We start from the raw sequence: 14,044 nt of genomic DNA, 5'->3' as shown, positions 1-14,044 counted from the left end.
TTATGTTTGTGAGCAGACATAGTGGAAGGTGAGGAAACCATTGCAGAAGAATCCCCCATGATTACCGGCGTCTCCGATGGCGCGCTCCTCCCTTGTGGGGGCCCTCGCCGAGGGCACACCCGCCTTAGGTGATTGTTCACACCTCAGGTCACACCTCCCGACAAACGGACGGAGGGACCAATCGGCACTTTCGGAAGGTATCAGCTCGGGTAATCACCCCTCCCTGGGCCTGGCCGTTACCAGGGGGTACGTACGTGTCCTACCTGTCTACCCGGGGCGGGGAATTACGCGTTACCCCGTCACCGGCTACGCATGGAAGTGCGTGGGTCGGCCTTCAGACACGCACAGGGAGGAAAGAAGAGAAAGGGAAAGGAAAGAAGAGGGGGTCTCAAACGCCGTAGCGGAGAAAAGGGCAAGGAAAAGAGGGAAGGAAAAGAGAAGGACAGAGGAAGGACGAGGACTGGCAAGTGTAAGAGCAAGGAATTTGAAACAGTTTCGAGCGTCCGTCTCCGGACGTAGGCACAAACCATACTCCCAGAGGGGGAGAAAGGAAGGAAAGAGACAGAGGTGAGGGGGGGGGGCGAAGATGGGGGACGGGGAGGGATGCGGAAAGGGAAGGGAAGGTATGCAGCCCGGAAAAGGAAGGAGGGCCACATTAGCTCGGGGTCCCGTGCTCGCTACGCACGTGTCCACAAAAGAGTTGTGGACCCCCTGGGGGGGACACCGGCGACTGATAAATAACTATGGTCGCCCGGAGTGACCGCGCAGTTTGAGGGGCTATGTCACGGATTCCGTGGCCTCTCCCGCCGGAGGTTCGAGTCCTCCCTCGGGCAAGGGCATGTGTGTTGTTCTTAGCAAAAGTTAGTTTAAGTAGTGTGTAAGTCTAGGGACTGATGACCTCAGCATTTGGTCCCTTAGGAATTCACACACACATTAACAACTATGTCATGGTCTTTTGCTTATTAAACATAATCTGCGACAAAACGAATCGCTCGTATTTGGATCTTCTCTATCTCCTCCATCAGTTCTACCTGGTAAGGGTCCTAGACTGACTAGCAACATTCAGGATTCGGTCGAACAAAGCTTTCGTAAGCTACTTGAAACAAACAACTTTATTCCGATGGCTGTTCCTCATTTCTATTTTATTTTGTGCACTGCGACTCATCGGCTGTGTAGCCATTTTCAAGCAAAATATTGATTAATCACATATGTTTTTGGTTACAGTCATATGATTCAATGGGCTCTCCATGAACCACACACCAAAAGTTAAACATATTTTCGTACGGTCACTCATGTTAAGTGGCCAAACATTTTGTTTAATAATGGCTACATAGTCAAAACGTCGTAGCACACAAAAATAAAACGGAAATGAATAACAAGCAGTGCAAAGAACTTATTTCTTCCACGAAGTTTATCAAGGCTGCGGACGCTGTTGCAACTAAATTACTTCTGTAAGCTACCGTACCTCTTTCGCTGATGATTAACGTTCCTGTAAGATTCTTGGAATGAATCTCAACCAGGCATCCGCTTTCTCTGCAGCTCGGTTCGTGTGGGATTATCCTTGGTATTTTATGGTCGTCACTGCTTCTAGTGATTGTTCGGCAACAATATAATAGAATTATGATGAATCTTTCCGCCAATTTATCCGCAATACGTTTTATGGTCAACTAATTGTGTCGATTATGTTGTGTGTGAATCGTTGATTGCTTATTTCGTGAACGCACGAGTTTGTGACGACTGTAGTTTTGTCATTTTAACTAATGCTAACTTCATGAATACAACAGCTGGCATCCCTTCTGAAATTTCGACTACTTCACGTAACAGTCAGTTTGATCGTGAATCTCTTAGTCGTACGTGTAACAACCCATTCAGCCAACAGCACTGCTTAATTTCTAAAATTTTAGGTGCCGGAACGCACAATCACCCCCTCCTCCAGCCATAAGTTTCGATTTTTTAAAACTTGTGATAAAACTTAAAATGATACTCTTTTTTACAAAATTGTTGTTGTTGTTGTTGTCTCTCCATGCTACTATATCCTGTGCAAGCTTCTTCATCTCCCAGTACTTACTGCAACCTACATCCTTCTGAATCTGCTTAGTGTATTCATCTCTTTGTCTCCCTCTACGATTTTTACCCTCCACGCTGCCCTCGAATGCTAAATTTGTGATCCCTTGATGCCTCAGAACATGTCCTACCAACCGGTCCCTTCTTCTTGTCAAGTTGTGCCACAAACTCCTCTTCTCCCCAATCCTATTCAATACCTCCTCATTAGTTATGTGATCTACCCACCTAATCTTCAGCATTCTTCTGTAGCACCACATTTCGAAAGCTTCTACTCTCTTCTTGTCCAAAATATCTATCGTCCATGTTTCACTTCCATACATGGCTAAACTCCAAATACTTTCAGAAACGACTTCCTCACACTTAAATCAATTATCTATGTTAACAACTTTCTCTTCTTGAGAAACGTTTTCCTTGCCATTGCCAGTCTACATTCTATATACTCTCTACTTCGACCATCATCAGTTATTTTGCTCCCCAAATAACAAAACTCCTTTACTACTTTAAGTGTCTCATTTCCTAATCTAATTCCCTCAGTATCACCCGACTTAATTCGACTACATTCCATTATCCTCGTTTTGCTTTTGTTGATGTTCATATTATATCCTCCTTTCAAGACACTATCCATTCCGTTCAACTGCTCTTCCATGTCCTTTGCTGTCTCTGACAGAATTACAATGTCATCGGCGAACCTCAATGTTTTTATTTCTTCTCCATGGACTTTAATACCTACTCCGAATTTTTCTTTTGTTTCCTTTACTGCTTGCTCAATATACAGATTTATTAACATCAGGGAGAGGCTACAACCCTGTCTCACTCCCTTCCCAGCCGCTGCTTCCCTTTCATGCCTCTCGACTCTTATACCTGCCATCTGGTTTCTGTACAAATTGCAAATAGCCTTTCGCTCCCTGTATTTTACCCCTGCCACCTTCAGAATTTGAAAGAGAGTATTCCAGTCAACATTGTCAAAAGCTTTCTCTAAGCCTACAAATGCTAGAAATGTAGGTTTGCCTTTTCTTAATCTATTTTCTAAGATCAGTCGTAGGGTCAGTATTGCCTCACGTGTTCCAACATTTCTGCGGAATCCAAACTGATCTTCGCCGAGGTCGGCTTCTACCAGTTTTTCCATTCGTCTGTAAATAATTCGCGTTAGTATTTTGCAGCTGTGACTTATTAAACTGATAGTTAGGTAATTTTCACATCTGTCAACACCTGCTTTCTTTGGGAATTGAATTATTATATTCTTCTTGAAGTCTGAGGTTATTTCGCCTGTCTCGTACATCTTGCTCACCAGATGGTTGAGTTTTGTCAGGACTGGCTCTCCCAAGGCCGTCAGTAGTTCTAATGGAATGTTGTCTATTCCCGGGGCCTTGTTTCGACTCAGGTCTTTCAGTGCTCTGTCAAACTCTTCACGCAGTATCTTATCTCCCATTTCATCTTCATCTACGTCCTCTTCCATTTCCATAATATTGTCCTCAAGTACATCGCCCTTGTATAGACCCTCTATGTACTCCTTCCACCTTCTGCTTTCCCTTCTTTGCTTAGAACTGGGTTTCCATCTGAGCTCTTGATATTCATACAAGTGGCTCTCTTTTCTCCAAAGGTCTCTTTAATTTTCCTGTAGGCAGTATCTATCTTACCCCTAGTGAGATAAGCCTCTACATCCTTACATTTATCCTCTAGCCATCCCTGCTTAGCCATTTTGCACTTCCTGTCGATCTCGTTTTTGAGACGTTCGTATTCCTTCTTGCCTGCTTCATTTACTGCGTTTTTATATTTTCACCTTTCATAAATTAAATTCAGTATTTCTTCTGTTACCCAAGGATTTATACTAGCCCTCGTCTTTTTACCTACTTGATCCTCTGCTGCCTTCACTACTTCATCCCTCAGAGCTACCCATTCTTCTTCTACTGTATTTCTTTCCCCCATTCCTGTCAATTGTTCCCTTATGCTCTCCCTGAAACTCTGTACAACCTCTGGTTTAGTCAGTTTATCCAGGTTCCATCTCCTTAATTTCCCACCTTTTTGCAGTTTCTTCAGTTTTAATCTACAGTTCATAACCAATAGATTGTGGTCAGAGTCCACATCTGCCCCTGGAAATGGTTTACAATTTAAAACCTGGTTCCTAAATCTCTGTCTTACCATTATATAATCTATCTGATACCTTGTAGTATCTCCAGGACTCTTCCATGTATACAACCTTCTTTTATGATTCTTGAACCAAGTGTTAGCTATGATTAAGTTATGCTCTGTGCAAAATTCAATCAGACGGCTTCCTCTTTCATTTCTCCCCCCCAATCCATATTCACCTACTATGTTTCCTTCTCTCCCTTTTCCTACTCTCGAGTTCCAGTCACCCATGACTATTAAATTTTCGTCTCCCTTCACTACCTGAATAATTTATTTTATGTCATCATACATTTCATCAATTTCTTCATCATCTGCAGAACTAGTTAGCATGTAAATTTGTACTACTGTAGTAGGCATGGGCTACGTGTCTATCTTGGCCACAATAATGCGTTCAGTATGCTGTTTGTAGTAGCTTACCCGCAATCCTATTTTTTAATTTATTATTAAACCTACTCCTGCATTACCCCTGTTTGATTTTGTATTTATAACCCTTTATTCACCTGACCAAAAGTTTTGTTCCTCCTGCCACCAAACTTCACTAATTCTCACTGTATCTAACTTCAACCTATCCATTTCCCTTCTTAAATTTTCTAACCTACCTGCCCGATTAAGGGATCTGACATTCCACGCTCCGATCCGTAGAACGCCAGTTTTCTTTCTCCCGATAACGACGTCCTCTTTAGTCGTCCCCGCCCGGAGATCCGAATGGGGGACTATTTTACCTCCAGAATATTTTACCCAAGAGGACGCCATCATCATTTAAGCATACAGTAAAGCTGCATGCCCTCGGGAAAAATTACGGCTGTAGTTTCCCCTTGCTTTCAGCCGTTCGCAGTACCAGCACAGCAAGGCCGTTTTGGTTAGTGTTGCAAGGCCAGTTCAGTCAATCATCCAGACTGTTGCCACTGCAACTACTGAAAAGGCTGCTGCCCCTCTTCAGGAACCACACGTTTGTCTGGCCTCTCAACAGAAACCCCTCCGTTGTGGTTGCACCTACGGTATGGCCATCTATATCGCTGAGGCACTCAAGCCTCCCCTCCAACGGCAAGGTCCATGGTTCATGGGGGTAGGTTTTACAAAATAATGTCCTGAAACTCAGGCTTTACATTCATCTTATTATAATCAAAACAACAAAACCCCTATTTTCGTCTAAACAACAGGCGCTGCAGTGTGTCCCCGTAGCAGTGTTACGTCATTTTCCTCCCTAGTTTTGTGCTCGTTATATGCCGGCCCAAGTCAGTCCTCGTCGTGACCATAGGGTCATGCTTTCAACTACTGGTTCGAATTCTGCCTCGGGCATGGATGTGTGTGACGCCCTTAGATTAGTTAAGTTTAAGTAGTTTTAAGTCTAGGGGGCTGATGACCTCAGCAGTTAAGTCCCATAGTGCCCAGAGCTATTTGAAGCTTTTTTTTTTTTTTTTTTTTTCCTCCAACTGCTGCCAGGCGCAACGTTTATATAGTTGCACCGTAGCTTCTCGCTGAACATATGTCGAGTATCTGTTAATAACGCATTAAACGATGAATGACGAAGATACGCCTGGTCCATCGGGGCAAGTAAAGTTCAGACTTCCCGAAGAGTCAGGAAAGACAGGTCACAATGAGACATGAGACACGTAGTTAGATGTTTAGTAAATGCTTTAAATGCCATTTGTCTGTTAGTCATTTACTCGTATTACAACTGAAGCCATTGCTGCAAATAAGTGACACGATCGGTCCTGAAATACTATTTACGAAACGTTAATTCCATGTACCATTTGTACCATAGCAAAAGATCCGTATGTGGCGCTGCAGTTGGTATCAATGGAAGATATAAGAAAAACATTACCCTCTCTACCCCCCTATTCATTCCACGGCGCTATCCATTGAACCACGTTGGTCAGCCATCGGCGCAGCTGTAAATTATAGTAACGTTGTGGTTTAATAAATGTGCACTATTTTAAATCTCCTGTGCCGACTTCTTCCAGTGAATTAAAAGAATATCATTGCGAGATGCCGGAACGCCGTCCCTGCCGAAATCAAGCCCTGGCCAACAGTGTCTGATCAACATCCAACGCCCCGATTTCCACTGTGCTCTGAATACTATTTGGGGAGTAGACAGCACGTCAGTGCAGTTTAAAGAACTCTGCGATATTTTCTACTGCGTTCAGATCCAACTGCGTCGCCCACATGGACTGCAGTTTCAATTCAAATAAGGGCCATGGACGAGAACAACCTGGTAATATTTTTGGGGGAAGTTTATTATTATGCAACCACGATAAAACCATCGTAATACGCTAGCCTGAGGAACTAATTGAAAGCAAAAAAACGAAACACGATACAGCTATGCTGCCAATGAAGTCTACTAGTAAACTGTCCCGTCACTGCAGCGGCTTGCCATGCGAAGAGGCCCTGGTTCGATTCCCGGCCGAAGATTTTCCTTGCTCGGAGACTGGGAGCTGTGTTGTCCTTACTTTCGTATTGTCGCAATTGACATACACTAATTAGATGGCTGTACTGGAACGCACCAAAACCTAATAAATTGAAAATAGTCTATTAGTAGGGCAGTATTTTTAACGCGGTGTGGGAGAAACGGAGCGTACCTTGAGCCTGGCGTTGTCCGCGAGCGCGCGGCCCGCCCTCTGGCAGGCGGCCGCCAGCTTGTCGTCGGGCGAGCCGGCCATGGCGCGCAGCTCCTCCTCCAGCGCCGCCTGCGCCTTCCGCGCGCCCCCGCCGCCTCCGCTGCCCCCGCCCCCACCACTGCCACTCTTCTTCTTCTGCATGCCCGCAGCCGACTTCGGCTGCAACAACCGACACCACTAGTCACGCATCCGCTGTCACCCGACTTCGCCTTGCGCGCAATGGACAAATAGATGGCATTCACAAAGGGCAAAGATTTTTTTTGTTTTTTGTTTTTGGATTTGAGGTCCGCCAGTTACGCAAAACACCGTTTCTCTCAGTACCCAAACACGTTTCGGCACCATTGTGCTATCATCAGTGGGTTTTCGCTTTTATTTGTTCTGCAATGTGAACATTTTTGTTACATGATTATAAAATTATGTGCATTTTCAGTTCAAACAACAGACCGTTTCTTTTTGTAAATACTTTTACATTTAGTGAGCATGAATTTTCTGGACCACTTTTGTGTTAATTATTACAGGTAGCTTGTCCTCTGCAACCAAACGATGTTTATGTTAACCTATCTTCTAGAGTGTAATTTAGTTTTCGCGATGTTTTTGCGCCTATTTTCGTATTTACTTACGTTTTCGTGTGGCAAGAACTTCCATTCTCCGCATCATGCTGAGATGTTGTGGTGCATACGTAGCTATAACAAGTATTTACCACAAATGACGTAGTAAAACGCTTTTCACTGCACCAGAACACAGTGTGATTGTGGTTTGTTATGTGTCCCAGCCCAGTCAGTGTTCATTTGTTCACCAGAGAGTTTGGCGCCAAATTTGAATTTTATTTGCATTTTATCTTTGTGAGTGTGTGTGTGTGTGTGTGTGTGTGTGTGTGTTGTGTAAACTTTATCTGTTTGTGCTGTTTTCATTTGTAGAGTTCCTTTAATGTGTTAAATAATGTGCCCCAGTAGAGTGTAGTGTATTGCTTTAAGATCTGTTTCCCTTCCGCTATTGCCTTCTGTATATGGAAGTTTTCCTCAACGGTCAGTTTCCTGTATAGGCTGGGCTGGGTTTTAGTATTCTTAAGTCTGTTTCTATTGTGGTTGGGTGGTGGTTGTTGGCTATAAGGTGGTCAGAAAATGTGCTATGGGACCTGTTGCTTTTTAAAGCTCTGAGCTTATAATCATGTAACAAAAAACACGTTTGCGTACTGAGAAAAACGGTGTTTTGTGTAACTGGCGGACCTCAAATCCCAAAAATTTTAACTGCAAACACGGCCAATACAAGGAGCTGCAAATCAAAACATGGAAGCAAAGATATTATTTAACATCCAAGAGTGGAATATCTCTCGGCCAAGTATAGAGCGCTCTCAAGCCCCATTTCTACACGATCGACTCTGTTGTCTCAATCGACTACTCGATACAAGTGAGTCTACTGCAGCGCCCGTGGTGTTTTATTCCTGTATTGAATCTCGTCTATTCAGAGCGGTCATTTTCGCTTACACGCTTAGCGCCAAAATCGGTAGAAGTCAGCGCCAAAATCGAGGTTTTTCTGAGAGCTGTCTGCAGCGCAGTTTGACATCTGAAGTATGACTGTGGCTGTGAGGGTATAGGGGCTATCCTTTTCATGAAAAAACTTGAAATGGAGTAACAAAATGTAGCAACAAACGATGATAATCGAGTGTATTAACGACCAAAGGTGAATTCATAGTGGAGGTACTTGTCAAGGTCGTGTGGTAAATTCTTTACACTCCTGAGAAATGAAAGCATATGAAAAATTTCATCCACATATTTCATGACATAGTAAACATAAATTTGATTGAGAAAATATATACTTGCGAACACTTGAAACAATATCTGGAGCGCTGTAAATAGCGTCTTTTTCTATATTCTCTGCAACTTGTTTTCTTGCTAAGATCCAAATAACATCGAAACTTATTTTTCTACGATATTGCAGAGGTTGTGTTATACCGCACTACGATGTTATGTTCCTACGTAAACGTGTACATGCATTTTCGTAATTCGGAATAACACAGTCACGGCAATATCGTATTCATCCACCGACAAATGCAAGTACGTAGAATTTGTTGCGTCCTGTGTGACAGGTAACTCACGGTGCCACTACAGAATGTCACGAGGTGAGGCGTGACCTTAGTTGCATGAATGAACCTGGCTTTAGTGACGTAACAATAGACTTAACTAATTTTCGGTTCTTTGGAGACAAACTTATGAAGGACTTTGCTGGATTTTATAACAGAGAAATGGACATTGGAATAATTCTGCAATAAAAATGAGATATTAGAACAGATGTAATACAAGAAATATTGTTTTATGCTGAAAAGAAAGAAAGACTATTTGCAGTTGTGAAACATTTGTGATCGACTTGTTAATATTTTCACTCTTTTTCATTCATCCATACTGCAGCCTGCTATTTTTTTGAACACTTCATCAGTGCAATTTGGCAAGAAAGCCACCGTCTGTAAGTGTCACAGTCTGGTTACTGCTGTGGAATCAAGCGGGTCTGGTGAATGGCATAGCGTCGTCCAGCCCCCAGTTTTGTTTAGCCGATTTGCTCCCACAGCATTACCTGTACATACAAAATATTCTACAATAAGGGGCATGTTTTAATTATCATTTCAAACTTAGTGTGCCGTATGACGACGTAACTTGTCAAAATTTTTTTGCAGCGCAACAAAGTTTTTAACAGGTTTTCGTCTTATTCATAAATATTTCTATCGTCAGCGTGCTTTAAAAACATTTTGCCCTAAGCATTAACACATTTATGTAGCGAAAATAAATGTCAACATAAATAAGATTCGCCCCTGCAATAATAAATGGCGTCATGCAGTATCAGACATTGTTTACGGCACACTCTATGGTCACCAAGTATGTTGTATAAGTACTCACAAGTGAACATCGAAGATAAATAATTATTGTAAAGAAATACGTAGAAAATAAAAAAAATATTGAAGAAGAGTAACACATAACGTCAGACGAAGATAGTAAGTAGCTTACTTGCATGCAGAAGGGTAAAACACCTCACTACAAGTACCATGCATGTCTAAAGCATTTTCCTATTGTCCACTTGCTGTCTGAATCCAATTTCAGATTCTTACAGTATGATAAACGTCATCCAGATATTTACCGGTTTCACAATACACAACCATTACACCATCACATACCTACTTTTAGCTGTAGTTACATTTCCATCATATTAAGTATCCAAACTCTTCGTAAACAAACTTCCAAAAAAAAAGTTCCCAAATTCACCACAAAATTTGCACAATGCTCTTGAGACTTCAGAAAACATGATTCATATATTCACATACCGGGCGGCGAAAACGGCGACAAAAGACAGCGACTTTGTTGCTAGTTTCATCTTATCTTCACTACAGGACTCTGGAATTTGGTATTTCTCTGTAATCTTATCAGAACTTCAGGTCGATGCTTATCAATGGAAGTAAAGCGTGCCTGCAGAATGTCACACTAGACTCCTCAATTAAATCACACAGAGGCAGCACATCACGCTCAGGCATGAGTAACAGACCCAACACTGCTCTTGCTTTACATTAATGCTTACCAGTTTCTTTCAGAACGCAGAATTAGGCTTTCCCACACTGGCGCGATTTCACAGCGTGCGAAATTCACCGCGGCAGTGCTGCGATTATAGTTACCAGGCGTTCGGCTTTAATCGGATATCTCCGGCTTTTTGCCATAGTGTCCCGTTAAAGAATTTATCCAAGTCCATCCTGTCCGGCTTTTGTTAGGCTTTTTGGTGACGAAGCAGAGAACGCACAGCTAACGCCGTTTGCAAGATAATGACGTAAGCATGCAGAATAAGTCTAAAGAGGCATAGGAGATATATCATATGGATATATACACTCATGCTCATAAAAAATGGTTCAAATGGCTCTGAGCACTATGGGACTAACATCTTAGGTCATCAGTCCCCTAGAACTTAGAACTATTTAAACCTAACTAACCTAAGGACATATCACACATCCATGCCCGAGGCAGGATTCGAACCTGCGACCGTAGCAGTCCCGCTGTTCCGGACTGCAGCGCCTAGAACCGCACGGCCACCGCGGCCGGCTCATGCTCATAAATTAAGGATAATTGAAGAATGTGGTGCCACACAACGCGACACTACACAAAACTGGCGCTAATACCATAGGCACATAGGGAACACACACAACACAGACCTGTAAGTCCACGGTATTGGTGACAAGTTGAGAAAACCGTCCCGAAACACATGTGCTACAAAACGCCACTGTTTCCGGCGTATGTACCCCCGACATCAATATGGGATATGATCACCATGCACACGTACACAGGCCGCACAACGGGTTGGCATACTCTGGATCAGGTGATCGAGCAGCTGCTGGGGTATAGCCTCCCATTCTTGCACCACTGCCTGTCGGAGCTCCTGAAGTGTCGTAGGCGTTTGAAGACGTGCTGCGATACGTTGACCGAGAGCATCCCAGACGTGCTCGATGGGGTTTAGGTCGGGAGAGCAGGCAGGCCACTCCATTCGTGATATCTTCTGTTCCAAGGTCCTCCACCACGATGGCAGCTCGGTGGGGCCGTGCGTCATCATCCATCAGGAGGAGAGGGGGGCCCACTGCACCCGTGAAAAATGGTGCAAAATGACGTCCAGATACACCTGAGCTTTTACAGTTCCCCTGTCAAAGACATGCAGGAGTGTACGTGCAACGAAAACCCGGCGAGAATCACTCTTCAGACTATACCTTCGTCCGTGAACATAACCTGGGACCGCTGTTCCAATGAACATGTACTGTGTTCTTGACACCAGGCTTTACGGGCTCTCCAGTGATCAGGGGACAGTGGAATGCACCTTGCAGGTCTCCGGGCGAATAAACCATGTCTGTTCAGTCGTCTGTAGAATGTGTGTCTGGAGACAACTGTTCCAGTGGCTGCGGTAATGTCCCGAGCAAGGCTACCTGCAGTACTGGCTCTGAGCACTACGGGACTCAACTGCTGAGGTCATTAGTCCCCTAGAACTTAGAACTACTTAAACCTAACTAACCTAAGGACGTCACAAACATCCATGCCCGAGGCAGGATTCGAACCTGCGACCGGAGCGGTCTTGCGGCTCCAGACTGTAGCGCCTTTAACCGCACGGCCACTTCGGCCGGCACCTGCTGTACTCCGTGGCCGTCTGCGGGCACTGATGGTCAGACATGGGCCTTCTTGTGGTGTTGCACACTGTGGACGTCCCGTACTGTAGCGCCTGGACACGTTTCCTGTCTGCTGGAATAGATGCCATAATCTTGATATCACACTTTCTGGCACACGGAGGGCCCATGCTACGACCTGCTGTGTTTGACCAGGCTCCAGTCGCCCTAGTATTGTACCCCTCATAACGTCATCAATATGTGTTTTTTGAGCCATTTTCAACACACATTCACCATTAGCACGTCTGAAAACGTCTTCACACTTACTCGCTGCACCGTACGTACTCTGACATGCACCAACACACCTCTGTGTATATGGACTGCTGCCAGCTCCACCGTGCGACGACCGCAGGTCAAATGCACCGCATGGTCATTCGCCGAGGTGATTTAAACCCGCAAACCGCCCACCACAGCATTGTTCCACCATGTATCAGCATTATCCTTAATTTATGAGCATGAGTGTAGAATACCAATCAATGCTGTTTTAATGTGTGGGCCTGATGTTTCTCTTCGTCGGTCGGACAAGCCTAACACACAATATGACAACTAATCTATGCGCTGAGCGGGCAAGGAAGAGTAGAATGTATCGATCAGTCGATGCCAACCATCTCCACCCCGCTACGCTTGCGCATCAGTCCTACCCGTTTTGAGACACGCAAGTGCGAAATAGAGTCAGTCAGGAAGAAGTCTGGACAAATAAGAAGACTGAGCTTTTATTTGCTATAACACTGCCAAATTACACTGAGGTAACAAAAGCCAAGGGATACCTCCCAATATAGTTTCAGGTCTCCTTTTGCCTGGCACAGTGCAGCATCTGGACGTGGCATTGCCTCAAAACGTCGTCAGAAATGTTGTTGTTGTTGTTGTTGTCGTCTTCAGTCCTGAGACTGGTTTGATGCAGCTCTCCATGCTACTCCATCCTGTGCAAGCTTCTTCATCTCCCAGTACTTATTGCAACCTACACCCTTCTGAATCTTAGTGTATTCATCTCTTGGTCTCCCTCTACGATTTTTACCCTCCACGCTGCCCTCCAATGCTAAATTTGTGATCCCTTGATGCCTCAGAACATGACCTACCAACCGGTCCCTTCTTCTTGTCAAGTTGTGCTACAAACTCCTCTTCTCCCCAATTCTATTCAATACCTCCTCACTAGTTATGTGATCTACCCATCTAATTTTCAGCATTCTTCTGTAGCACCACATTTCGAATGCTTCTATTCTCTTCTTGTCCAAAGTATTTATCGTCCATGTTTTACTTCCATACATGGCTAAACTCCAAATACTTTCAGAAACGACTTCCTCACACTTAAATCAATAATCTATGTTAACAACTTTCTCTTCTTGAGAAACGTTTTCCTTGCCATTGCCAGTCTACATTCTATATACTCTCTACTTCGACCATCATCAGTTATTTTGCTCCCCAAATAACAAAACTCCTTTACTACTTTAAGTATCTCATTTCCTAATCTAATTCCCTCAGCATCGCCCGACTTAATTCGACTACATTCCATTATCCTCGTTTTGCTTTTGTTGATGTTCATATTATATCCTCCTTTCAAGACACTATCTATTCCGTTCAACTGCTCTTCCAAGTCCTTTGCTGTCTCTGACAGAATTACAATGTCATCGGCGAACCTCAACGTTTTTATTTCTTCTCCATGGACTTTAATACCTACTCCGAATTTTTCTTTTGTTTCCTTTACTGCTTGCTCAATATACAGATTTATTAACATCGGGGAGAGGCTACAACCCTGTCTCACTCCCTTCCCAGCCGCTGCTTCCCTTTCATGCCTCTCGACTCTTATACCTGCCATCTGGTTTCTGTACAAATTGTAAATAGCCTTTCGCTCCCTGCATTTTACCCCTGCCACCTTCAGAATTTGAAAGAGAGCATTCCAGTCAACATTGTCAAAAGCTATCTCAATGTCTACAAATGCCAGAAACGTAGGTTTGCCTTTCCCTAATCTATTTTCTAAGATCAGTCGTAGGGTCAGTATTGCCTCACGTGTTCCAACATTTCTGCGGAATCCAAACTGATCTTCGCCGAGGTCGGCTTCTAC

The 14,044-nt window shown here is 43.9% G+C and overlaps 1 protein-coding gene across 3 annotated transcripts in view; it reads right to left on the bottom strand.

The window, feature by feature from the left end:
* LOC124790052 (alpha-taxilin) overlaps positions 1-14,044 on the bottom strand; it is a 160,456-nt gene that overhangs the window by 48,617 nt on the left and 97,795 nt on the right. For 2 of the 3 annotated variants that reach the window (XM_047257614.1, XM_047257623.1), the window contains one exon: positions 6,771-6,968. The exons of the other annotated variant lie outside the window; for it this stretch is intronic. In XM_047257614.1, coding sequence (XP_047113570.1) covers positions 6,771-6,968 — 198 coding nt within the window. The remainder of the gene's footprint in view (positions 1-6,770; positions 6,969-14,044) is intronic. 3 annotated transcript variants of the gene reach the window in all.

This window comes from Schistocerca piceifrons, chromosome 1 (genome assembly GCF_021461385.2).
Source record: "Schistocerca piceifrons isolate TAMUIC-IGC-003096 chromosome 1, iqSchPice1.1, whole genome shotgun sequence".
Lineage (NCBI taxonomy): Eukaryota > Metazoa > Arthropoda > Insecta > Orthoptera > Acrididae > Schistocerca > Schistocerca piceifrons.
Note: the sequence above shows the minus strand (reverse complement) of the source record. Positions and strands in the feature narration are given on the sequence as shown.